The 26,460-nt window shown below is 37.6% G+C and overlaps 3 protein-coding genes across 3 annotated transcripts; 1 reads left to right on the top strand and 2 right to left on the bottom strand.

Moving 5' to 3' along the window:
- Positions 1-2,950: 2,950 nt before the first annotated feature.
- On the top strand, positions 2,951-4,923 carry LOC110902371 (F-box protein At1g67340). The gene is made up of 3 exons (XM_022149054.2): positions 2,951-3,093; positions 3,206-3,368; positions 4,178-4,923. Exons 1-3 carry the CDS (start codon positions 2,951-2,953, stop codon positions 4,892-4,894), a joined length of 1,023 nt encoding a protein of 340 aa, XP_022004746.1. The 3' UTR covers positions 4,895-4,923.
- A 3,610-nt stretch (positions 4,924-8,533) lies between these two features.
- Positions 8,534-11,791, bottom strand: LOC110903572 (disease resistance protein TAO1). Its single transcript, XM_035981761.1, has 4 exons — positions 10,626-11,791; positions 9,925-10,031; positions 8,887-9,240; positions 8,534-8,666 (listed from the first exon to the last, which is right to left on the bottom strand). The coding sequence occupies exons 1-2, from the start codon at positions 11,730-11,732 to the stop codon at positions 10,014-10,016; spliced, it is 1,125 nt and encodes a 374-aa protein (XP_035837654.1). The 5' UTR covers positions 11,733-11,791; the 3' UTR covers positions 8,534-8,666; positions 8,887-9,240; positions 9,925-10,013.
- An 11,467-nt stretch (positions 11,792-23,258) lies between these two features.
- LOC110902369 (putative disease resistance RPP13-like protein 1) lies at positions 23,259-25,717 on the bottom strand. Its single transcript, XM_022149053.2, has one exon. The coding sequence runs from the start codon at positions 25,665-25,667 to the stop codon at positions 23,259-23,261; it is 2,409 nt and encodes an 802-aa protein (XP_022004745.1). The 5' UTR covers positions 25,668-25,717.
- Positions 25,718-26,460: the final 743 nt, after the last annotated feature.

Genomic DNA, 26,460 nt, shown 5'->3' with positions numbered 1-26,460 from the left:
TTTATCATATGGAACATATGGAAAACGTAAACATTTATGTTTTGGGGCATTACACATATGACGAATGTAAACATTCGAGTTTTGGGGCGTTAAAGTAATGTATGCATGAAATTGTCACAAACCATTAAAATTTAACTAGCAGTAATCGAGATGTATAACGTTTTAGGTAACATTTGAGGAATAAAAGTTGCACGAAGGATTCTAGAACTCTCCAGAAAAATATGGTCTAAGAAGGGTGTGGAAAGTTCATGGGAACTCGATGAAGTAGCCTATATAATTCCTTATAACAATCTAAAGATGAATACTTAAGAGCTAAGCAACTAGTATAAATAGAAGGATGACTCATTTGTGCAAACTATTTCATATATCCCTCGATTAATCCCCATAAATACTAAGGTGGAAGGGGTATCCAAAGATACTACCTTAACTCTGTTCAATCCTGCGTTGTCATGTTAATTCTACACCCAAGTACATTAGAACCTGGCGGCGCCTACCCACAAGTACCCCTAGAACCATCGACCCTACTATTTTATTCCACCACCAATCACACACATACACAATTCAAGAGAAGGACTCCACCTAAATGCAAACCCTAGAGGGTGACGGTGGTGTTACTGCCCGGGTTAAAACCCGCAGAGCCTACCCGCTTTGGTGGTCCACCCTCCCTAATAACTCATCATTCTAAGTTCCATTTAAAGTTTATTTTTCAACTACTATTGGAAATCTGTAAATTTAAAAGGGCTAGTAAAATAAAGAAGAAAACGTGTCTATTGTTGAAATCACAATGAAACAACACTACTTTCTATAGATTCAATGGTAAAAATCACAAAGGAGTTTTTTTTGATAAATAAAAATTATGTTTTATATTATATTATTTTGTGATTACAATTTCAATTTTTTAATTATTCAGGGTCAAAGGTAATTATTGTTTATTTTTTAAGCACAAAATTCATCCTAGAATGTGTTAAAAGAGTTGTAAACCAATGTTGACTTTTCATACACTTACTCATCCAATTACAAACAAATAAAAAGCAAACATTATTTTTCAGCAAGACACAAAATAAATAAAAAGATATACATTATTTTTCACTTTTAAGAGAGAATGGTCACTTTTTACATTATTATATTATATGTATCCATTTAGTTTGTACAAGTCAAAACAGTATAAATTTTATATGTATATTTCCTAATTATTATTATTATTATTATTATTATTATTATTATTATTATTATTACTATTAACCTAAACAAAATAATTTTATAATAACAAAAGGTTTAAAAAGAGATTATTAAATGTTATGATAACAAAAGGTTTAAAGAGAGATTATTAAATGCTGTATTTTGAAAATTATGTTTAAAACACTGGAAGGAATAATTAAAAATCATATTTAATAATCAAGTTGTAATATAATTTTTTGGTATTATTTCTATTGTCGACGTTGATATTCCTACCTTTAATTTCGGTGTCTAAAATTCTATTTGAAGCAACAAAATTGGATATCATAATTAAATCAATTTAATTATTCTTTAATTTGATATATGTTAATTTTAATGTTATATTTTCAATAATAAACAACTCAACGTATGTATCTGATTCGTAGTTTAAGTTGTGAAGAATTGGTTTAGATTTTTTATATCTTCGGTTTACTTTCCGTTTTCGGTTTTGCCTGGTCACGAAGGTCCTATCCAAACTTTACAAACTTGATGTGTATCCATGTGCTTATTGATTGACCGCGTAGACAATCTTATTTATGGAACCACATTATGAGTAAATCTTAGTCGATTATATTATTGCATCTTCTGATATAAGATGCTAATAGATGAGAAACATTATGATTTGACATAATCAAGATGTGATTTGTTTTTCCTATAACACGAGAGCTACTAGTTGGGCTCCAAAGTTATCGAATTTAAAGAAATAAAGGTTTTTGCGCTCCTGAGTTATTGAAGCTAAAGAAAAACATTGGATTGCAATTAGTTTTGGTTAGTATAAAATAACATTTCAAAATAGATATCTGAGTATCGAAAAGTCCATGTGAATCTCCAGTTATGTTAGTCTCTATATATAAATATATCTTTTAATTTAGGTGTTGAGAAACATGTGCTTTACGGCAGAAGTGTTAAAACGAATAAAAAGTACACGTAAAAATGTTGAACCATGTAAGCGCGTTGCAGCGTATTAACTCACAAAAATTAAATCAAGACGTAAAACGTAGAAGAAAATAATGTACACATGAGACAACCTTATTTTCATAATTAATACAAGAGAATAATGTACACATGAGACAACCTTATTTTCATAATTAATATGTTAAAAATATAGTTGGCTTTATATTGATGATACTAAATGCTTGTTTTTAATTTTTATACAAATATAACAGATTTATATCTGTAAAGCTTAGTTGGAATCAATTTATAACGAATAAATATATAAAATAATAAAGTAACAATCGAAGAAAAATTTAAGTTATTGTAATTTATATAATTAGTTTTATACCAATACTTCTTTTGCATTTAATACTCTTATTTTAGATTGTAAATAACATAATGCATGAATAATTAATATTAATAATAAAAATGAATTTAGATTTGATTATTGATACAGAGATTATCTGATTATGGTAAGTAAATAACAAGTATCTGATGCATTTATAACTTCTCATCACCGTTTTACTATATAAGATAGATTTTTAAATTAATTTGAATAAATATATCGATATAATGTAATTTCACGTGCACTTTCGATACAATTACAGTTGTAGTCCATCATGTTACGTGGGATCATTGTCTTACTTTTCTCTATATATTCCTCATCATAAGCTATAACATCACAATTTATTTTCTTAACATTAAATATTCATATTATATTATTTCAGCTACAAACCAGTGAATCAACTGTTTCATATTTCCTGTATTTAGGTGAGTTCTGAATTCCATAATCTAGAAGAAGATGAAGCTGCCTGAAGGAAGAACAAGAATAATATCAGGATCTGATCTATTTGACTCTTTACCTGACGAAATTGTTATATTTATCCTATGCAAGCTCGCTGCCACCGCGTCTTCTCCTCTTGATTTTGTCACTGTTCTTCTTACGTAAGTTTTGGTTGTTTTTACGTACGCAAAACGATTTTTTTGTTGTTTTATTTGTGATTATTGTGAACTGAAGGACACTATGATTTAGTTTGTTATTACTTTATGGTGTTAGATGCAAGAGACTAAACACATTAGGTGTTAATCGTCTGGTTTTGTCGAATGCTGGTCCAGAAACGCTTGCTGTCAGTGCTAAAAACTGGTGTGATGAGGCTCATCGGTTTTTGAAATTGTGCATCCACGCGGGCAACAAAGAGGCGCTTTATATTTTGGGAATGGTATTGTATTTGATTTATTATTGGAATTGTTAAACTTGAACTTAGTTATCGGCGGATCTTAAAATCCAGTATTTTATGCTACATAATTTTTTCCCAAAGTTTTTGGTAAAATTTACACTACGAAGCAAAAAAACATGGGGGTCGGGGACAGTCTAGGTCTGTTTAAAAAGCTCGTGGCTCGTTTAAAGTTCGATTGAAAAAATTTCAAAAAGCTCGGCTTATGGTAGGTTCAGTTCATGGCTCGCTTGTTTGACTCATTTAAATTAGTCCCTAAATTATGTGTGTGTGCGTGTGTGTATACATATTCTAATATATCTAAACAATGCTCTTTAATTAGTAATATAGTTATTTTTTTATCGGAGGAAATAGATTGTTAAGCTACAGTTTTAATTAGTAATGTTAATTTAAAAAATATAGATTTAAATAAATATAGATTAACGTAAGTATAAAAAATATTTTCTTGTTCGTTTTATAGTTTGCCAAAAAATTACAATTCTGTTAGCCTAAATAGTGTTTTATTTATTATTTTTTGGTTTTATGTATATCATAACGTGTGTAAAGAATATAAACTTTTTTAAACAAACGAGTCGGCTCGATGAGCCACGAGCTGGCTCGTGCTTTTGACGAGCCGAGCTTAAGCCCAACTTTCAAGCTCGTTAAAAAAATGAGCCGGCTCGGCTCGGCTCAATTTTTAAACCAGTCGAGCCTGAGCCCATCCAAGTTCGGTTGAAGCCCAGCCCTGATTGTGATTGAAATTTATGTAGAATATCATGGTTTATTTTTCTTTGATATTTTAGTTTTTTTTGTAGATCCTATTTTACTGTTTACAAAATCGAGGAAGTGGAGCGTCGTTAATGGCGAAGGCGGGGATTAAGTTGCACACACCGGCATTGTATTCACTCGCTTTGATTCAGTTTAATGGCAGTGGAGGTATGAAGAATGACAAGGACCTCCCTGCAGGGGTTGCTTTATGTGAGAGAGCCGCTTTTCTCGGCCACGTCGATGCACTCAGGGAGCTAGGGCATTGCCTTCAAGACGGTTACGGTGTACCGAAAAAGGTCGAGGAAGGTCGTTATCTGATTCGCCAAGCCAATGTGCGTGAACTTGCATCCATACTTTGTACCTTCGACGCTACACCTTTTTCATCCGTGTCACCACCTTCGATAGCGTGTGAGTTTCACAGCGACCAACAAAGACCAGATCTAACAGACTCATATGAACGTGAATCCCCATGCCCACCCATTTCATCCCTCCGGTTACTAAATAGGTACTGGAGTAATGTTCCGAAGGAACGATCCCATCCAGCAAACCGGTTTTTGGTTGAGTGGTTCAATTTGAGAAGTGGCGGGATTCCGGGCCCGGGTTTAAGAATGTGTTCCAATGAGAGGTGTGGGCGACCAGAGACCCGGAAAAATGAGTTTAGAAAGTGTTCAGGTTGCGGGAAGGTAAACTATTGTTCACGAGGATGTCAAGCCTATGATTGGAGATTGCACCATAAAGTAGAATGTGCACCGATCGATGATTAGAACAATGCCATTGATGACTTGGAAGAGTTCGTTGATGATCCGATGATCGAGAACCATGATGACGGGATACATGTCTAAATCTCTAAACTCTTAGAAAATGAATTTTTACTTTTTTTCCAGTTTCTCTTTCTTTTACTTTCTCTATTTTTAGAGGACACATGTGGCATGTGACATGTAAAAAAGAGGAAAAAAAATATTAAAACAATATCAGTTTTCTTTAAACAATGAAAAAAAATATTTGAACTTAATTATTATTTTTTATTTTTAATGTGTTATGTCTTATTGTTTATATGTATTATTTTATCTACACAGTTTTTTTCGTGGCAATTTAATACCACTCCTAAAATTTAAACCCTTGTCCAATATATGACTTGAGCCCTCGTCCTGATGGAGAGGAATACCTTACTACACACCTTGATACCACTAAACGGAATAGATAGTTATATAAGTGAGACAACTTAACATAATAGATAGAATATCATATATCCAAATATACAAATAGAAGCTTAGCTATCACTAGAAAGTTTGGCGTGGGAAGCCGAAGGGTCAGTGAGAGCACCGTGCCTCCCTCTCGTCCTATAAATTTGCGATGTCAATGTGTTGGTTATCATGCGTTTAGTTTCCTTTGCTTTTATATTTTTATTTCATTGCGGGGGGAAGGGGGTTTCTGAAGGCCCTGGATATGATGGATCTAGTAGGGTTTATTGGTAGTTAATGCAGAAAACTAGAAAGGACGGGGGGGGGGGGGGGGGAGTTGAGTTTGTTTTCTTAAAAAAATTGGTAAACACTTGTTTTACTTTATTAAACACTTGTCAATAACCCAACAATGTTTTTGTAAAAAGTAAACAATAAGAAATGCAAGTCTTTAGAGAGTCAGGGAAAGGGAAAGGAACGACAAAAAGGATTTATAGAAGTTCGAGAGATGTTAACTAATCCCTCTACGTCCTTCCCCGATCACCCGATTGAGGAATTCTCCTCTAGTCGTCTCCCTAATTCCGTAGGATACTCGTCAAACAATCATCCCACTAAGAAAAGTTAGTGATCGCCTTGTACAAGCGTCCCACTCTTCTAAAGGAGGTGATAACCTTTTACGTCACCAATATTTCTCAGTAAACAAACTTAGTGATGCCCCTTTCTAATGTCTCACCACAACACTAAACAAACTTACAATACAAAGCTCATACACAAGAATGAGTAAGTATTTAGTTATGGACCAACTCTTCTTTTTTGCTTTTAATCTTAATCTTGAATCTCTCTCTTGGATTTAAAGTGTAAATCTAAAAGGAATTAGAAAGATTCATTTTTTAGAAAGATTAGAGCAAAAAAGGTAAGTGAAAAGGTCGAGGGTGGCTTATATTTATAGTAAAAGCTCAAGAAACAAGAAAACAGAATCAGATAGTCCGACTGTCGATGCAAAGGTCGATGGTATTAACCATGAGCCGTCTGACTTTGTCTTTTTTCTTGTTTTCAACTCTTGAACATTGTGTGTAACACCCCGCCCGTGCTAGGATTGACGTGTCACTTGTACAGTAATTAGAAATCAAAACTACATTCCATTTATGATAAAACGTTATATTTTTCGAAATTAAAAAATACAATACATCATTAATTTCTTTTAAGAAAAAAAAGTCTTTGATCTTGAATCCCTTGAACCCACTTCTAAGTCTTCTCGAATACCCGTAACCTAACATACATAAAAGATGTATGCACGCCTGAGTAAAATTAGTCAGTGGGACAACAACTATACAATAAACAATTCCTAAACAATATCCACTATATCAAACAATATACGAATAACACATATGGTTATTCATGTTCAGTTTTTTGGCACGTCACATGTTCTGTGCGTCGTAATCACATACAGTGGGGTTAGTCACATCCAGTTTTTCAGTGCGTCACATGATCTGTGTGTTGCGATCACATATAGTGGGGTTAGTCACATTCAGTTTTTCAGGCGTCACATCATCTGTGCGCCGCAATCACATACATCCAGTAGCATATTCAGTAGTCATCTTCGGTGATTAGTAGTTTAGTGGTCACCTTTTGGTGATAAAAATTGTTTCAATGACACTGGTCACCTTTCAGTGATATTAGTGGTTTCAATGGCCACCTTTTGATGATAATAGTGGTCACCTTTCAGGGATATTGATGGTCACCTTTTGGTGATATCAATAATGCAATAAATATATTTTTTATACAATCAATACCATATACTATTCAGTGGCACACAATAACGAATTCAAATTCCCGACTGCGAGGTATCCAAAACCAAAATCCGTACATATAAGTTGTTTAGAGTCCATACCTTAATCGCGTAGTTTCAACTTGATAAATACTCTAACAACCCCTTTGAAAAATAGAGACGACACACACACACATATATAAGTCAATTTACGTTTACAGTCATTTCACTTGGTATTTAATAAAAGTATTTTGTGACATTTTGTTTAAGAAAGCGAAAAATTTAAATAACAACAATTTTAACCAATTTGAAAACTACATAGAAACAGAAACATATATGTAAAAGAAATTTCTTTTCTATGAAGAGAATCTTATTTAGATAAAAGATATATAATGAATAAGAAACAAGAATTCGTTTTGAACAAAAAATGTCTTTCACATCAACTATAACAATGAGTAACTTTTAAATTACAGTTCAAAAAAACAGTACTTCAACATAAAAAAAAACATAAAGTTTATGCTTATAAATTAAACTAGATTAAATCTAAATAACCACAGACTTGGAATTAACACAATTATTCAAAACCACATTTGACCAAGGGTAACAGAAGTCAACCGTACCATTAAATCATTTAGTAGAAAACATAAAAATAAAATATTCTTTGAGAGTACATCTTCTTCTTTTCAAGTTTATCATACTATTACTATAACATATTTTTTCTAAACTTTTGCTTGATTAACTTTGATCATTGAGCATATGGTGGGACTGGGATCATATAGGCTATATATAATTCTGGAACAGTTGTAAAACACGATTTTTGAGTTGAACGGTGACTATTTTTCAAATTGTTCCACATGTCCATTATATTACTTAGCTTCCACCAACTTCTTTTTCTTCTTCTTGGCTTTCGGCTACAAGAAACTTGAGCACTAGAGGCGACACTTTTAGGGGCGACAGAGCCCTTTAGCGGCGACCTGGGACCAGGATCCGTGAGTACATTGAGTTATTAAATCTGGCCGTCAAACTGAAATAGATCCAATGGATTAGCTTTTATTGTACACTAAAAGTTGTTGCTATTGAGAAAAAGGCCTTTAGCGACGAAAATAGTAGCGACAACGGAGCAGTAGCGACGATTTTGGGTTAATAGCGGCTGGACATGTAGCCCCTATTGCATTTAGCGACAATTTTGGCCATCAATAGTGACCACAGTTGTCGCCCCTATTGCTCCTGTTTCTTGTAGTGTTTAGTCTTTGGGGCTTCTCTTTTCTCTTCTTTTACTTTGGCCCTGTTTGGTGAATCAGAGCCTCTGACCGAATAAGAGCTTGAAATCCTCTGAATGGTTCAGCTACACCACAAATCTGAATGGTTAAGAGCTTGAAATCCTCATTCAGATGCCATTCAGATGTCGAACCAAACACCAAAACCTCTGACCGAATCAGAGGTTGGCTCTCATTGACATTCAGATGCAAACAAACCGGGCCTTTCTCTTTGTTCACTTCTCTCGCCCCTTTTTATCCAACACGTCGGTTTCTCATTATCTGAAGAAGATTCATCATCATCAAGCCAGTTTAACTGACAAACACTTTTCACCTGAATTCATCATTAGTTAATATATTACATGAATGCAACAAAAACTGTTTTTGATTAAGTAATTCACTTTTTTCAATAAAAGCAACTTAAGAGGTAGCAAGCACATGAGTATGCAAAAGATTACTTTTTAACCATTTGACCCGTTCCCTTTATAACTTAAGAATCTTTTATTTTACTTATTTGACCCGTAAGCAATACAACATTACTCCAAATTGCACACCTGAATGAAAACAACATCTGCTATATCATCCTCTGCAGAAATCTCATCTCCCCGGCCCAAAACTTTCTTTTGAATCTGAATTTTTATAGTTGCTTAATAATGTAAAATAACTCATTAAAATGTAAACCAATAATACATAATGGTGATAACAATAACTATAATGTACCTCCTGCAAATGACTGTCCACAGAATCCTCATTGATAGACTGGTCAACAACAAATTCAAACAACTTGTGGAGAGTCATAACAGCTACCCCATGTTTCTTTAAGAAATCCTGCGTCCCACAACAGCCCGAAAGCCCAAACGAGTAACTATAATAACCGAGAACTTTGTGTTCACCAAGTCCATGAATTGCTGATATAATAAAACAAGGATTTTTTTTACAAGCCACATAAAGATGCATGAATGTGTTGATGAAAACAATACACTTTGACATTAGTGGTCAAACCCATTGTTTTCCAAGTTTAGATTAACAAGAATGTAAGAGAAAACCACTCTTTCTAATTATCAATTTATACACGAAATATATATTAACAAATTTTGTAGTCAATTAAGACTGTTTCTACAATATAGTTAAGGATTGTCTTTCATTTTTATACCAATTTTCAGGCGCTGTCCTTTATGTTTAAAATTAACGAGTTTTGTCCTTTATGTTTTCATATCGTACACGTTTTGTCCTTTAGGCTTAACCCAGTTAGTTTTTTCAATTAAATTCGATCATGTGCTTTGCACATGAGGGCATTTTTGTCAATTCAAAGGTTGCAGAAGCTTTGAGCTGTAAATCTACCGTTGAACTTAACTTTGACTTAACAAAAATGCCCTCATGTGCAAAGCATATGCCATAATTTAACTGAAAAAACTAACTGGGTTAGGCCTAAAGGACAAAACGTGAATGATATGAAAACATAAAGGACAGCGCATGAAAATGGGTATAAAGATAAATGACAATTCTTGAAATTCCCTCGTTTTATCAATTGTAATTAAAACTTTAATTATTAATAAAGTTAAAAAAATTGTTTGTAAGTCTGCCAGACTTACCCCTATTTAAAGGTTAACCATTCTTTAGCCTGAATCCATTTGATGAAAATTTGTTGCTTGATACCTTCCACTGTACTCGGTTGTCCACATCAACGAATATTCGGCAGCTGCAAAATTAGTTGATTCAGTTGTTAACATAAACAAAATGTTGCAATTGTGATCCGACTTCTCGTAACAACAGCACTGTTATTTTGTAAATGGTATTTAATAAATCACATATTTTATGAATAAATAACTTTAAAGGTAATTTATTTGAAGAGGAGATGGAGATCAAAATGGTATTTAATAAATCACATATTTTATGAATAAATAACTTATCTTGTAACATGTAACATCTGTTGTTTGAATGAAAGAATATAGAGGCAATCAAAACTAAAACATGTAAAACGATATTTAATAAACAAGTACCTCTAGTGTATGTCGATGCAGGGGATATGAGAGATGAGGGGCCAGTAGTGGGAGCCTCTTCCATTACACCTTCCTTTCAGATTTCGGCATCTACCAATGAATAAACCCAAAAGTGAAGGCAACAACGTTTTCGGTAGATGTTTCATCTTTGGGCATTCGTAAATGTAGAGACGTTCAAGGGATGTGAGGTGATGGAGTCCAATTGAAAGTGATTCCAGTTTATCAAATTCTTTTATGTAAAGTCGAGTAAGAGACGAAGGAAGAAGGTTGGACAACTGACTAAAATCACTCACATGTTCGCCATATAACTGTAGGTTAACAAGCGAAGTTGGATAATTCTGAGGGCCCCACTCCGTGATAGGCTTTTTCAACCCCCCCATGCGAAGAAAAACCAATTTGGGAGGCCAGTTCCCATGAGGAAAGGAAACATCAAGTATTGGACAATTTTTTACGCTTAACGAGGTGAGATTCGATACTCTGAGGTCAGGAAATGACTCCATCTTTTGACAGTCTTCTATCTTCAAATTGGTGAGGTTCGATAGTTGAAGGTCAGGAAATGATTCAATACTCGGACAATGAAGTATATACAAGTTGGTTAGGTGAAGGAAGTTACTCAAATGAACAACTGATTTCAGATTTGTCCAATTCAAAATCAATAAAGTTTCAAGCATAGGCATGCTTGTGTTATTTATATTTTCCATTAGCTTGTCACAATTTTGTATATCAAGGTTCTTAAGATTCTGCCCTCCTCCTGTTGTTGTTGGGAAGGAGACACATGTAAGCGAACTACACCCAGATATACGCAAATTCTCAATGCTATTTGGACAATGGCAATTCTCCATGCTGTTACAATATGATATCTCCAAAATTCTAAGAGATGATGGGTGGTTGCTGCCAAAATTATCTTCCTCTTTCTCTCCTAAACTCACCAAATTTGAACAATTACCTAAATTCAACTTCTTTAAATTCACCAAAACTTTACTTGCCTCTACTTCTGATTCCCAAAAGTATCTTATTTCATGACACCCATAGATTCTTACTTCTTCCACTGCCCTAAGATAGTTTATAACACCTCTCCACACCTCATAAGTAAGGCCTGAAATATAACTTATTTTTAAAATGGTGATTGATGAAGCTCCCCGAACAAGACTTCTCAACACACCGTCACCACATCTATCTATTTGTAAAACCCTTAATGAAGGTACTGCTTCCAGTGAGACGTCAATCAATTTGGGACACTTTTCTATATGAATCTCTTGAAGGCATGGAAACACTACCACGTTGTTGGTTGACCATACCTCCCATATTGGCATAGATACAAACCTTAGAAGTTCAAGTGAAGGGAAGGAAACTTCAGTAGTCCCTGTCAACTCCGAACCGATGACTTCAACCTCATCCATACCTTGAATAAACAACTCCTTAAGTGAAGGTAGCAGCCCAAGTTGTGGTAGAGATGTACATTGTTGGTGCACTTGTGTCTGTACTTTGTCTGTATTCGGTCTATATATTAACAATGTCCATATCAGTCCTGTAAGTTGACCAAGTCAACCGTCCTCCTGGTTTGACTTAGTCAACAGTCGAAAGATAGTGAAAGATGTTCTGATCGAAGGATAGACTCGAAGGATACTAGATCCTTCGAGGTACTCGAAAGATATGGTTCGACCATGGTTCGACCATGGTTCGACCATTAGACCTCGAAGGATGATCCTTCGAGGTCAATGCTGATCATTCGAGTTTGTTGGTGCACTTGTGTCTGTACTTTGTCTGTATTCGGTCTATATATTAACAATGTCCATATCAGTCCTGTAAGTTGACCAAGTCAACCGTCCTCCTGGTTTGACTTAGTCAACAGTCGAAAGATAGTGAAAGATGTTCTGATCGAAGGATAGACTCGAAGGATACTAGATCCTTCGAGGTACTCGAAAGATATGGTTCGACCATGGTTCGACCATTAGACCTCGAAGGATGATCCTTCGAGGTCAATGCTGATCATTCGAGTTTGTTGTTGTCGACAGATGATCCTTCGGACCATCTGTCGAATCCTTCGATCTGGCATCATGGGCTGGGTATATATATACCCATGCAGTGTATGTGAGAGATAGAGTTCTGCCATTCCACACACCCGAGAGATAGAGAGCTTTGAGAGCATTCTGTCCAGAACTCACATACACACACTTAGAGAGTTTATAGAACATTTCTGTAAACATTGAGCTTGTAACCGAACCCTCATTGCATTAATACAACTTGTGTTAATCGGTGAACTTGTGTGTTTGTTTCTCTACTTGCTATTAACTCGGTTTGCTTGCTAGCTTGGATTCCGCACTAGCTAGTAGGTTTGTATAACAAGGTTTGAGGTTCGTCATCCACCGGATAGGGACCTACAAGTGGTATCAGAGCTTGGCTCTTTACCTTGTTTAAAACCGGGTTTTTACAAGTTTTGGTGTGTTGAAACACTTGGTTTTGCACCTGTTTTTACTTGGTCTCTTGCATCTTCTTTGTGTAAAAACGTGTCTAAACTAACCGGGAGTGTTTAAAGTGGGGTTGGGTAACTTGAAAACTGGTTTTTAAGAAACTTTGTATTTTCCGGCCAACTTCCGGTGTGTTTCCGGTGACCAGACTTGGTGGATAAGGTTTGCCATTTTTGGACACTATTTTCGAAAGTCAAAAAGTTGGTGAAATCCGTGTGCAGAACATACCTTTCTGCCGAAAGTACTTCACCAACCCATCACCTTTTTCACCAACCTATCACATCAGTCAGTGTGTGTCAGAACCTATCGAAAGATATCCTTCGACATCGAAAGACTATCCTTCGACATCTATCGATCAAGGAAGGCTCGAAAGATTGTTATCCTTCGACCCATCCTTCGAAGTCTGGTTCATATCCTTCGAGAAAGGAATCTGTCCGAAAGATCAGTGTCCGAAAGATCAGTGTCCGAAAGATAAGGATCCTTCGATTGGTGAATCTTTCGAGATCTGTAGTTCGAAAGATAAGGAATAAGCTCGAAAGATAAGGATCTTTCAAAAGGGAATCCTTCGAGCTCCTGAATCTTTCGAATCTTTCGAAATCATTGTTCGAGATACAACAGTGATCTTTCGAGCACTGTTGATCCTTCGAACAAGATTTGATCTTTCGAGTGTGGTCAGTTTATTGTTAACAAATTTCTGTGATTTCAGATCCTTCGACCAGATCTTTCGGATTAGGGTCCTTCGACTGTGTGTGATCTTTCGGGTGCTCATCATCGCTCGTGACTTGGACATAGAATTTATTTTTCTTGTCAAAGATGAATCCGAGTTGGTGGGGAAATCCAGCTCCAGATAGTGGAAAGTACATGAACACCAGTCAATCTCCATCATGGGCCGAATCTCCGGTATCTACATCCTCACAAACAAATGCCAATCCAGCTGGTCAATGGGCGTTTGTTTCAAATCAAACTCCGAGTATTCAAAGTCTTCTACTAAGCGAAAGTGAAACTGGGAGTTTAAACAGGCCTCCAAAGTTGATGCATCTTAATGAATATCCGGGATGGGTTGATCGTTTCCATACATATATTCTTGGTCAAAATACAGAGTTATGGTTGCGGTTCACTACGGAATTCGATCAAACTATCGAGGTTGCTGCTTCTTCGACAGCTACATTTGCCGATCTTCCTGATGATCAAAAGAAGACGTATGACTTAGAAAAGAAAGCATACGCTATTCTTACTCAAGCACTGAGCAAGGATATATATCATCAGTTCGTCAGTTTCAAGACTACGAAAAAGCTGTGGGATGCATTGAAGACACGGGGAGTAGGTAATGAAGCCACACGTCAACTACGACGGGATTTACTGAAGAAAGAATTCGATGGCTTCACATGTATGGATAAGGAGTCCTTGGGAGATATGACAAGCCGTTTTTATCACCTACTTACTGAGCTGACAAACTTTGAAGTCACAACGACTCCAACAGAGGTGGTAAAGAAGTTTGCCGATGCATTGCCTCCTCAATGGAATAACTTCCTGGAAATCTTGAAGTACAACGGAACGTTGAAAACTACAAATATCAACGATTTCGTGCAGCTTCTGGAAAACAAGGATCAGGAAGAAACGTTGAAGGCAAAGAGAGTTGCAGTGCCACAGAATCCAGAAATGTATTATGGCACCTCAAATTCTTCATCTGCAAAAGCCGGTTCACATGCTCCACTTCAAACGGCGTTTGTCACAAGCACGGATGTGTATGGGAATCCAGTGCAAGTTCCTGTAAAGCCGCCTCCAACCACAGATCTGTATGGAAATCCAATACAACCACCTCCTCCTCCTCCTGCTCAACAACCTCAATATGCGTGTTATGGAGGAACATCATCTGCTGCAGGTCAACAATCAAAGCCAAATACAGTACAGCTTGATACTTCAAGTTTTTCTAAAGTCAGTGTAGAAGTAGCTAAGGAACATATGGAGCTACTTAACACTGTAGTAAGCGCGTACTGTGGATTGATAGAAGGTCAGATTGGAAACATTAATCTGACACAAGAAGATTACAGGCAGATTGATAAGGAAGAGATGGACTTGATGGATATCAAGTGGGCCTTTGCGAGTGCTGTGAGAAGAGCAAAGGATTGGATGGAAAGTACTGGCAGAACCAGCTTGGAAAGTAAGCGAGACACCAAGTATGGATTCGATAAGCAAGCTGTTAAATGCTTCAACTGTGGAGAACGGGGCCACTTTAAAAGGGAATGTACAAAGCCAGCACAGCACGGGAATCAAAATCCCTTCAGAAACCAAGGCAACCAGCAGAATCAGAACAGAAACACTGAGCGTTCATTGGTGCCTGCAAATAACCAAACCAACCGAGCACTTGCAGTTCAAGTAGATGAAGGTTGTGACTGGTCAATCCAGTTGGGTGGTGATGCTCCCGATAGAGCAGCATGCTTTGCTCAGGTTGTGAAGGAGCTAGTTCACACCAGTGGTGGAGAATCTTCTGCCAGTGGTGGTGAATCATCTGAAGATGAAGACTCCTTAGGGTATAGCAGGAGCACTGATGAAGAATCATCCAGTTCTAGTGATGATCATGTGGGTGAGACATCAACTGCAGCAATCGATGCAGATATTGATGAACTCTTGGAAGAAGCTGCAGCTGAAACTCAAAGAAGATCTATTCTGGTGGATCAAGCTGCTTATACCTCGTCTTCTCTCCATTCAGCCTTTATGGCTAATGTCGACAGTTCATCAAGTCAGGTATGTGTCGATGAACCCACTGCTATAAACTGTGATGAGTGTGATAGATTGCTTGCTAGGTGTGCAGAATTAGAAGGAAACATGTCTGAGTTGCAAGCCAAACATGATGCTTTACAAGCTAGTTTGTTTGACTTGCAAGACAAACATAGTTCCTTAAATGCTGAATGGTGTGACTTGCAAAGCGAGCATGAAGCTTTGCAAGAGAAATATGATGTGACATTCATCCACAATCAGAAGTTGACTGTGGATCTTGCAAAATGCACAGAAGCCAACATGTTTTATGCAAACCATGAAAAAGATTTTAAGTCAACGATTGAAACTTTAAAGAAAGATAAATCTGAATTGACTAAAATGGTTTCAAGAAAACAAACTGATATAAATTTGTATATATCTCGTCTTGAGGATATGCAAAAAGAGATGGCTTGTGTGAAAACAGAAAGTGATGCGATCCAACTTAAGCTAGACAGCTATTTGAGCTCTAGTTATGTGCTGGATCACATCATTGAAGTTCAGAAAGCAAAAAGGGATGTCACGTGCATAGGCTATCAGAAGTGTCCACCACCAGTGAGACATAATTATGATGCCATGCCAGATGAAGAGTACAGAACTCATTTTGAGCCGTCTGTACCTCTAGATGTGAAGGAGTTTGCTGCAGGAATCGGATACCAAAAGGAAGTATCATCAGATTCAGATGTGTCAGCAGATACATTTGTAAGTGCTGAACAGAATCAAGATCCTCCAGTTGTGATTGAGGATGTTGATTCTTCTGATGATGAATCTGATGATACTACCCCAGCAAAGTCTGATGCGTTTGTCAAAAATGAGGACATACCTCTTGAGAATCACATTCTATGTGATCCCCCTGTTCAACCTGCTAAGACTGTTGCAACTGAGTCCACATCTGCAGAAGAGCCGGAGAGTGTGAATTTGCTGTACACTCTAGTTGGTGATGATAAAATTTACTCAGACAAGATTTTCCCATTAAGAATGTTAATCAATCCTTAATCTGCAAAGTCTTTGAAAATTCGACAAGTAAGTTTTTGGGAAAATCAGGACCACATGTTACAGTTACACAGTGTCCTCCTGTTCCAAAAGCTGAAGTTCGAAAACAATTTGGCAACAAGAAATTACCAACTGTGCCAAAACAGCAAAATCACACCGAGACCAAAGGAAAATCAACGGCTCAAACTCAAAAGAAGCCGAATCAGAAGAAAAACAAGAAAAATGTTAACTTTGTGAAGTCGACGGGAACCGACAAAATGGAAAAGTTTGAAAATCAATCTAACTTGGATTTTGTCAAAAAGGTTACAATTTTGAAAAGAAATGAACAAAGTAGTTCAAAGCCTAGTACCTCGGGTTCACAAAGTTCAACATCATCGGCTAAACGAACACATGATTCTTCGGGGTTTGTAGAACGAAGAACATGTTTCGAATGTGGAACCATTGGGCATATAATTCGAAATTGCCCATATCTTCATAAAATGAAAGAAAAGGTTGATGATCCCCGTGATAAAACTGACCGTAAGCCATCTGTTTCCACAAAGCAAGATCCCAAACTTGTAAAAGAAAGGGAAAAGAAACAGAAGCGCCAGCAGGTCAAAAAGGTTGAGAAGGCAATTAAAACCGATGTGACTAAAAAACAATCTGTTTCTGTAAAACCAGAAAAGTTAAAAACTTCAAACAAGAAAGACACTGGTAAAACAAAACAGACTTGGAGACCGAAATCGGTTACTAAAACAGGGGGAACATCACAACTCACCAACCATCAAAGACAAGAGGTTATTGTCATTGATGAAAATGGAAGACCCAAGACCACAATGGCTTGGGTCCCCATCTCCAACTAACTCTTTTGAGTTCATGTGCAGGGTGCTTCAGGAGGAACTATCAGTAGTCACTGGATTGTTGATAGTGGGGCATCCAGGCACATGACGGGCGACATGAAGCTTCTCTACGACGTTAAATCTATTAGGGGAGGTTATGTTGCTTTTGCTGGAGATAAAGGTGGGTACATTACGGGTGAAGGGATGATATCCAACGGGATTGTCAGCTTTGACAAGATCAATTTTGTGCAACAACTTGATCACAATCTTCTTAGTGTTTCTCAAATCTGTGACAAGCAGTTCTCAGTACACTTTGATGCTAATGGATGTTATGTGCTGAAACCCGGCTTCAAAATTCCGAAAGAATGGATTCTCTTGTCGGCTCCAAGGATAAATGACTTGTACGTCCTTGACATGAGCCAAGCTATTACAACGTCTGCACAAGCAACTTGTTTCGTTTCAAAAGCCACAGAAAAAGACACCATCTCTTGGCATAGACGTATGGGACACATTCACCTACGCAAAATGAATCATTTGGTTTCAAATGAATTGGTGAATGGCGTTCCTCTCAAAAATTTCCATCTTCAAGACGTCTGTGTTTCGTGCCAGAAAGGAAAGCAAACAAAGAAGAAGCACCCTACAAAGAAAATCAACACGGTGGCAGTTCCTCTTGAACGTTTGCACATGGATTTATTCGGTCCTGTCAAGCACAAGAGTATTCGGGGTGACCAATACTGTCTCGTGATAACTGATGATTATTCAAGATTTTCCTGGGTTGCATTCATGGCACACAAGAGTGAAACCTTTGGCATCATCAAAAACTTGATCATTCAGATTGAGAATTTGTATAAGTTAAAGGTTAGGCGGATACGTAGCGACAATGGTACTGAATTCAAAAATCATTCCATGACGGAGTTCTGCACTGAAAAAGGTATTCTTCATGAGTTTAGTGCTGCTTATACTCCTCAACAGAATGGTGTCGCTGAACGTAAGAACCGCACATTGATCGAGACTGCTAGGACAATGTTGGTAGAGTCACAGTTGCCCATTCCATTCTGGACTGAAGCTGTGGCCTCTGCATGCTATACTTTGAACCGAGTCCTTACAGTCAAAAGACACAACAAGACCTGCTTTGAGCTTCTTCAAAAACGGAAACCAGATTTGTCTTATCTAGAACCGTTTGGAGCTCCTTGCACAATCATCGATCCTAATGGAAAGTTCGGGGCAAAAGCAATTGATGGATACTTTCTTGGGTATGCCACCCCTAACTTACGAGTCTGGAATCTAGAGACAAAAAGGGTTGAGGAATGGTCTGAGGTCAGAGTACAACGGCACACCTTGCCAGTCAAAAATCCGGGTCAACCTTGGATGTTTGAGTACGATGATTTCTTTAATTCGATCAATGTTGAAGCCGTTGAAGATAATGCTGCGGCTAGGATGTTTTTCGAGAGTGACAATGCAACAGTTTCACCGGTGATTCGTCCAATTCTTGTTAATCAAGAACCATCTTCTTCGGTGAACAATAATACTCTCAACAATGAGGATTTTCATGATGCAAACGAATTGAACGAATCTTCAGAGGATGATGAATTTGTGGATGCAGATCAAGAAGTCCCAACAACAGCAGTTCATGGTACTTCAGAGGGTACTCCTCCAGTGGATGCCCGTAGAACAGCTGAGGCTACTGCATCATCCTCTTCGTCAATTCCGGGTCTTGAATTGGTTGTTGATCTTAATCTCAACAACCTGGGTATAAATGTTCCAGTTCCAGAAAATCCAGAAACAAGGATTCATAATACCCATCCTCAACAAAACATCATTGGAAATGTGCAAAGTGGCGTTCAGACAAGAAACATGTTGCGAAACAACAACAATGCAGGCTTGTATGCAGCTATTCGAGAATCCGGGCAACAAAACGATTGGTCTTTCGCGTGTTATGTCTCACAGGAAGAACCAAGAACGTGGAAAGATGCCTTGAAGGATAATGCTTGGGTTGAAGCAATGCAGGAAGAGCTGCAACAATTCCAGAAGCTGGGTGTCTGGAAACTAGTAGAGAAACCTGCTGGATACAAGAAGATTGGTACCCGTTGGGTCTTCAAATGCAAAAAGGATGACCGTGGAGTTGTTATCCGAAACAAAGCTCGTTTAGTCGTTCAAGGTTTTCGTCAGATTGAAGGGATCGACTACAACGAAGTCTATGCACCTGTTGCACGTCTCGAAGCAATTCGAATCTTTCTAGCCTATGCATCCTTCAAAGGATTCAAGGTCTATCAAATGGACGTGAAAAGTGCATTCTTGCATGGTGTGGTTGAAGAAGAGGTGTACGTCGAACAGCCTCCAGGTTTTGAAGATCCTATCCATCCCGATCGGGTTTGGTTGCTCAACAAAGCTCTTTATGGTCTTCATCAAGCACCGCGAGCTTGGTACGCAACCTTATCTCACTATCTGCTGGAGAATGGTTTTCGTAGAGGTCTTATCGACTGCACTCTTTTCATCAAAGAACAAGATGGAGATCTGCTTCTGGTACAGGTATACGTTGATGATATTATTTTTGGTTCTACTAATGATGCTTTGTGTAGGAATTTCGAGCGGATTATGCAGGAGAAATTCGAGATGAGTGCTATGGGGGAAATGACCTTCTTCTTGGGCCTTCAAGTACAACAAACAGAGTCTGGGATATTCATCCATCAGACTAAATATGTTGGTGACATCTTGAACCGGTTTCAGATGTCTGATGCAACGCCCATTGGTACCCCATTGCCAACTAATCACGGAATTACTCCAGACTTGAAGGGAGAAGCTGTTAGCCCTTCAATCTATCGCGCTATGATCGGATCTCTCATGTACCTCACAGCATCAAGGCCAGACATAATGTATCCAACGTGTCTTCTTGCCAGATATCAAGTTAATCCAAAGGCCTCCCATCTTGCAGCTGTTAAAAGGATTTTTCGTTATTTGAAGGCGTACCCTGACACTGGTCTGTGGTACCCTAGGGATAATAACTTTGAATTGGTAGCATTCAGTGATTCTGATTTCGGTGGATGTAAAATCGACGGCAAATCCACAACGGCTGGATGTCAGTTTTTAGGAAATCGCCTGGTTACATGGCAGTGCAAGAAGCAGACATGTGTTGCTACCTCAACATGCGAAGCTGAATACATTGCTGCCTCAAGTTGTTGCTCCCAAGTTCTTTGGATCCAGCAACAAATGCGGGACTACGGTTTTGAATTCCTAACTACTCCTATATACGTTGATAATTCTGCTGCTTTAGATATCACTAGAAATCCTGTGCAGCATTCAAAGACCAAACACATCGAAATCAAATATCACTTCATACGTGATTGCTTTGAGAAAAGGCTAATCGATGTTGTTAAGGTCCACACCGATGACCAACGTGCCGACTTATTTACCAAAGCTTTTGACAAATCTAGATTTGACTTCTTATTATTGGTAAACGGCATTAAGGTCAAGCAAGAGTAAAACCAACATCGGAAAATCATTTTTGTAAATATCTTTATGTGTTTTTAAATTTATCTTAGTTTGTTGATTTTAGGGGGAGTAAATCCGAAAATATGAAAATCCAAAAACATTGAAAAATTTCAAAAACACAAAAACAATAGAAAAACAAAAATGAGTTTCCTGGCGAGCAAAAGAGAAAATGATAGTACATCAGTGGTCTATCCAAACCTCTTTAAACCTTAAATGAAAAACGATAAGCAGCTCTATATAAGATGTATCGGTAGGCTCACAATCATTTTAAAGTGTGCAGGGTGATATAAATCTTAATCGACTGAAGATCAGGTGGGAACCATTCATTGGCATATGGTCTTAGTACCGAAATTTCGTTTGATAGATTGCCGAGGTTCTGAGATATTCGGTCTTTATGCTGCTTATCATCTGGGTATCATGGTTGTATCTTTTACCGAAAAATAACGGGGACGCAAGTCTAGATCTTCCATGATACTATACATACGTGTACATATTGCATACTACATTCGACCTCAATAAGTGATAAACAATCACATGTCCAAATCAAATAAGTGATAAAATATCACATTAATCCGGGTGTCAAGTTCGTCTCTCTGCTGTACGGAAGTACTGACCTGTTCACGGACTTGCACCTGTGCCCTCATGCATACGAAAATCAAGTTCCTCATAAATAAGTGATTCTATCACATAGGGCTTGTTTTCAAATCAAAATAAGTGAGAATCTCACATCATATACGGTCAAACAGATGATAATCGGTATACTCACCGGTAAGATGAACCCTCGTGCATACCTTGATACGGGAATGTGTCGTGATGTGGATGAACACCGGTCGGTAAGTATAAATCATACCTTAACGTATCCTCTAAACATGATTACATCTGATAAGTTGAGCTTAAGTGGACAACAATACCGATAATTGTTATAGGATGTTTATCTTAATGTTAACTAATAGAACAACAAGAGTGTTTTGGCTTGACCGTACACTGATATGATTCTCTTACCCTCGAAACTCGCAAAAAGAAGTTTGTATATATTTATTTACTGCTTTCAGTCTTTACATTTGCAAAATACAAAAATACCAAAAAGATTTTATTTCTGCTTTATTTTCGATCGTACGATGTTGGAGCTCAAGTCTTCGTTACCTAAAACCTGAATGAAAACCGAAATGACTAAATCTTCATAAACGGTCGAAATTTGCATGTTTTGAAAGTTAAAAATTAAAATTGATAAATTTTATTAAAACTTTCAAACTGTCGGACGGTGTTTGATAGTGACATGGTCAAACGTGTGTCATTTGTTTACGATTAACTATATTCTAAGCAGTTGTTCTCATTACGCGTTTAGATTTCTTGCATGTGCAGATTCTAAAGGCTAGGAGAACATGGTCGATGACAAAGCTTTGGAATGAAGACACAACGTGAAGGCGCTCAAGTGATGAAGATGATCGAGTTGCCGCAGGCCATCGTCAACACCTCAAGGATCTCACTTCATAAAGATAAAGTTGTTCACGAGCATAACTCAAGGGGGAGCTTATATTAAGGGGGAGTTTGTCTACACACTTCCTACATGATACGGGAAGTTTGTTGGTACACTCTCTACTTTCAAGACGTGAAGACTTTGAAGATCCTCCGACATTGAAGACATGAAAGGACATCAGAGTTTTGGGAACTCGAAGACCAAAGACCGTCGAAGTTCGAGACGAGTCTACAACGATAGAAGATAAAGACAAAGCTACAGCCAAGGGGGAGTTTGTTGGTGCACTTGTGTCTGTACTTTGTCTGTATTCGGTCTATATATTAACAATGTCCATATCAGTCCTGTAAGTTGACCAAGTCAACCGTCCTCCTGGTTTGACTTAGTCAACAGTCGAAAGATAGTGAAAGATGTTCTGATCGAAGGATAGACTCGAAGGATACTAGATCCTTCGAGGTACTCGAAAGATATGGTTCGACCATGGTTCGACCATGGTTCGACCATTAGACCTCGAAGGATGATCCTTCGAGGTCAATGCTGATCATTCGAGTTTGTTGTTGTCGACAGATGATCCTTCGGACCATCTGTCGAATCCTTCGATCTGGCATCATGGGCTGGGTATATATATACCCATGCAGTGTATGTGAGAGATAGAGTTCTGCCATTCCACACACCCGAGAGATAGAGAGCTTTGAGAGCATTCTGTCCAGAACTCACATACACACACTTAGAGAGTTTATAGAACATTTCTGTAAACATTGAGCTTGTAACCGAACCCTCATTGCATTAATACAACTTGTGTTAATCGGTGAACTTGTGTGTTTGTTTCTCTACTTGCTATTAACTCGGTTTGCTTGCTAGCTTGGATTCCGCACTAGCTAGTAGGTTTGTATAACAAGGTTTGAGGTTCGTCATCCACCGGATAGGGACCTACATACATGTTCTACAGTCATGTATGGACACATGAACCAACTTATTAAAACAGGGGTCCCCAACCCATTTTGGAAACTCCCTTCCTCCATATGAAAAAATTTTAAGATTTTCCAACCAATCACTATTAGGCTTCAGCTCATTGAGAACCTCCTTTTCAAGTGCCCCCCCTCGAGAACCATCATCCCACTTAAGCTCTAACTTAGTAAGCCTTTTTAGAGATAAGTTTGCATCTCGTGCCTGCATTGAGCTTTGCACTTTATGCAACCCCTCAATGGAAATTTCCCCTTGGATATTCTTCAATCCTTTAAGTTCGGTTATTGCAAATCCATTATTTCTTCCAATTATGATATTGGTGAGAGTGTGTAGGCTTTTCAATTCACCAATCCCTAATGGTAACTTCTTCGAAATTGAAGTCCCCCTCATGTCAAAATGCCGCAACTTTTTTAGCTTCGAGAAGCTATTAGGCAACTTTGTCAATTTCTCACAACAAAAAACGATCAATGTTTGCAGATTATATAGATTGCCAACAGCTTCCGGCAACTCTTTGATTTCAGTATGAGATAAATTTAGATACCTCAAGTGCTTTAAACTACCAATGAAGTCTGGTACCTCACTTATGTAACACCATCTCAAAGAAAGAACCCTTAATAGTGGCATCCCAGGAAGTAAGTCAATCAATATCTTTCTCGATAAGTAAAACTGATTCCAACTTTCATCCATTGGAGTCACTATTAAAAATGTTCTCAAACTTCTAGCTTTTTTAAACGCCTCAAGCTTTTGGTAAACTACATACCTCTCAGGAAAAGGAAGAAATGACATATGACGGTACTTTGCCAAAGCTTTCTCTTCCATATCCATATGCATGTCAAACCTTAAAAAATATTCTCCAGCAACATATGTGGCCAAGTCGTTCATAAGATCATGCATCACAAACCGTGATTCCTTATTAGGTGCTGGTTGAAAAAATGACCGTGATAACAACTCTTCAAAACATTCACGACCCAAGCGTTCTTGTGACTTGCTTGTATTTGAGTGGTTCAAAAACCCCTCTGCCATCCACAATAGAACCAAGTCCTCCATCTTAAACAAGTAGTCTTTAGGAAACAAGGAGCAATATGCAAACAAGCGTTTCAAATCTGCAGAAAGATCATGGTAGCTAAGCCTAAGGGCGGGTACAATAACCTTCCAATCTTCGCAAAGATTACCACCATTTTGTGAATCCCACATCTTACTATTCAAAATGTCATCCCATTTTTCTTCATCGGTTCTTGTCCGCAGTAGTCTTCCAATTGCCTTTAAAGCCAAAGCTAACCCGCCACACTTTTCCACAATACCTTCACCCTTCGGTTTAAGTGTTGGGTGTGAATCAAAGTTATTTACACCCAATGCATGTAAAGCAAATAAAGACAAAGCATCTTTACCCGACAAGTTTTCGAGATGGTCTAGATGATCAAAACCTAGCTTTTTGAGCAATTTCTCCTTACGAGTTGTCATGATTATCTTGCTTCCAGGAGCCCCCAAATGAAATGGGCGCACTAGGTTTTCCCAATTGTCATAGTTCTCGGTCCACACATCATCAAGTACTAATAGAAATCGCTTGTCTTTAAGTTTCTCGGTAAGAGCAAGTTGAAGCTGATTTAAATCTTCAAATTTCTTGTTTTCTCTTGTGATAGATTGAAAGATGGTATTGCTTATCTTAAAAATATCAAAATCATCCGAAACACAAACCCATGCCATAAGTTCAAAGTGATCCTTCACCTGTGTATCATTATACAAAACTCTAGCTAGAGTGGTCTTACCAACCCCGCCCATACCGACTATGGGTAAGACGCTAAAGTTCTCCTTAGACAGATCATCCCGCAACAACTTGTTCAGCAATTTCTCTTTCTCTCCTTCTCGTCCAACAACATCAGATTCTAGCAAAGATGTTTCGTTTCCTTTATTAAGATCTTTCTGTTTTTCATCTTTCACAATCAAACCTAGATCAGCCTTCTGTTTTTCTAGATGTTGTAACCTAGTGGTAATGCTATCTAACTTTCCATGCAATCTATGGCTTAGTGAGAAGTTTGTGCAGCATGATGGGATGAGCTTTCTTACCTTGCCAGTGATTACTCCTGAGTCTTCCTGGGCAAGCTCATGATGGATAGCTTCAGTAGCCACATCGTCGAGTACGTCGTCAATATCATAAGCCAAATGTTGGAGACTGTTCAACCAAAGTCCAACAGACTCATCAGTTATTTCCTTGTGAGAAGCATCATTGAGCAGAGCTTGGATATGGGACACCGTGATCTCCAGTTCATTCAGCTCGGAGTGAATTCCGTGAGGTCGAACATATTTCTTCAAGGCTTCATTGGATAACTTCTCAAAGATGACTTGGAGGAGGGCAATAACAGGAGCTTCAGCCATTGTTTACAGTGAAGATGTTAAATGAGAAGAATGTAGATAAGAAGATAAGAGTGGAGAGAAAGAACGAATAGTCATTGTTTCATACTTTATAGTCTTCGTCAAACGTTTCTTTAATATTCTTTTGCATATTCTACACGTAGTAGTTTCCTTGCTTTTTTCCAATTGAACGCGTATGGTTGCAACATTTAGTGGATTATAATGCAAGTTGCCGGCCGACTTCATTTTTATTTCATGTGTTACTAAAAAGAATTATTATTTTGTTTTCCAAAAATTATAAAAGAAAGGAAAATATTTTGAACGTCCTTCTAATTAGGGATGTTCAAAAATAAAACTAACTGAAGTTCAGCTCGGTTTATGGTTTGAAACTGAGCCCCTAGAGGGAGCTACATCGTCCGGCTCGGTTTGTAGTTTGAAACTACATGGGATATTTAATTTTTTTTCTTAAACTATATAACTTTATAATACATAAATATAAAATATTACTTTCATAAATATGAATCTAAAAATTATTATATGTATAAACGTTTCTTTGAATTATAATATAATAATATATAGATTATTAATCTAACCAATTTCATACTCTTAATTGTCTTTTTTTTCCTTCCCTGTATTTCGTAAATCCTCTAATACTTGAAAAGTAAAACGTTACGACCAGTCTTCGTTTTTAAAGCCTGTCGTGCGGTTATTCAAAGTGTTTATAAACATTGAAAATGGTATACAATTATGTGCGGAAAAAAAAACCCGCCCGAACCGGCCAAATCGAAAATTGTTGATCTCTACTTCTAATTATTTA

The sequence above is a fragment of the Helianthus annuus genome, chromosome 13, assembly GCF_002127325.2.
Source record: "Helianthus annuus cultivar XRQ/B chromosome 13, HanXRQr2.0-SUNRISE, whole genome shotgun sequence".
Classification (NCBI taxonomy): domain Eukaryota; kingdom Viridiplantae; phylum Streptophyta; class Magnoliopsida; order Asterales; family Asteraceae; genus Helianthus; species Helianthus annuus.
This window is presented reverse-complemented; position numbering and strand designations above follow the sequence as displayed.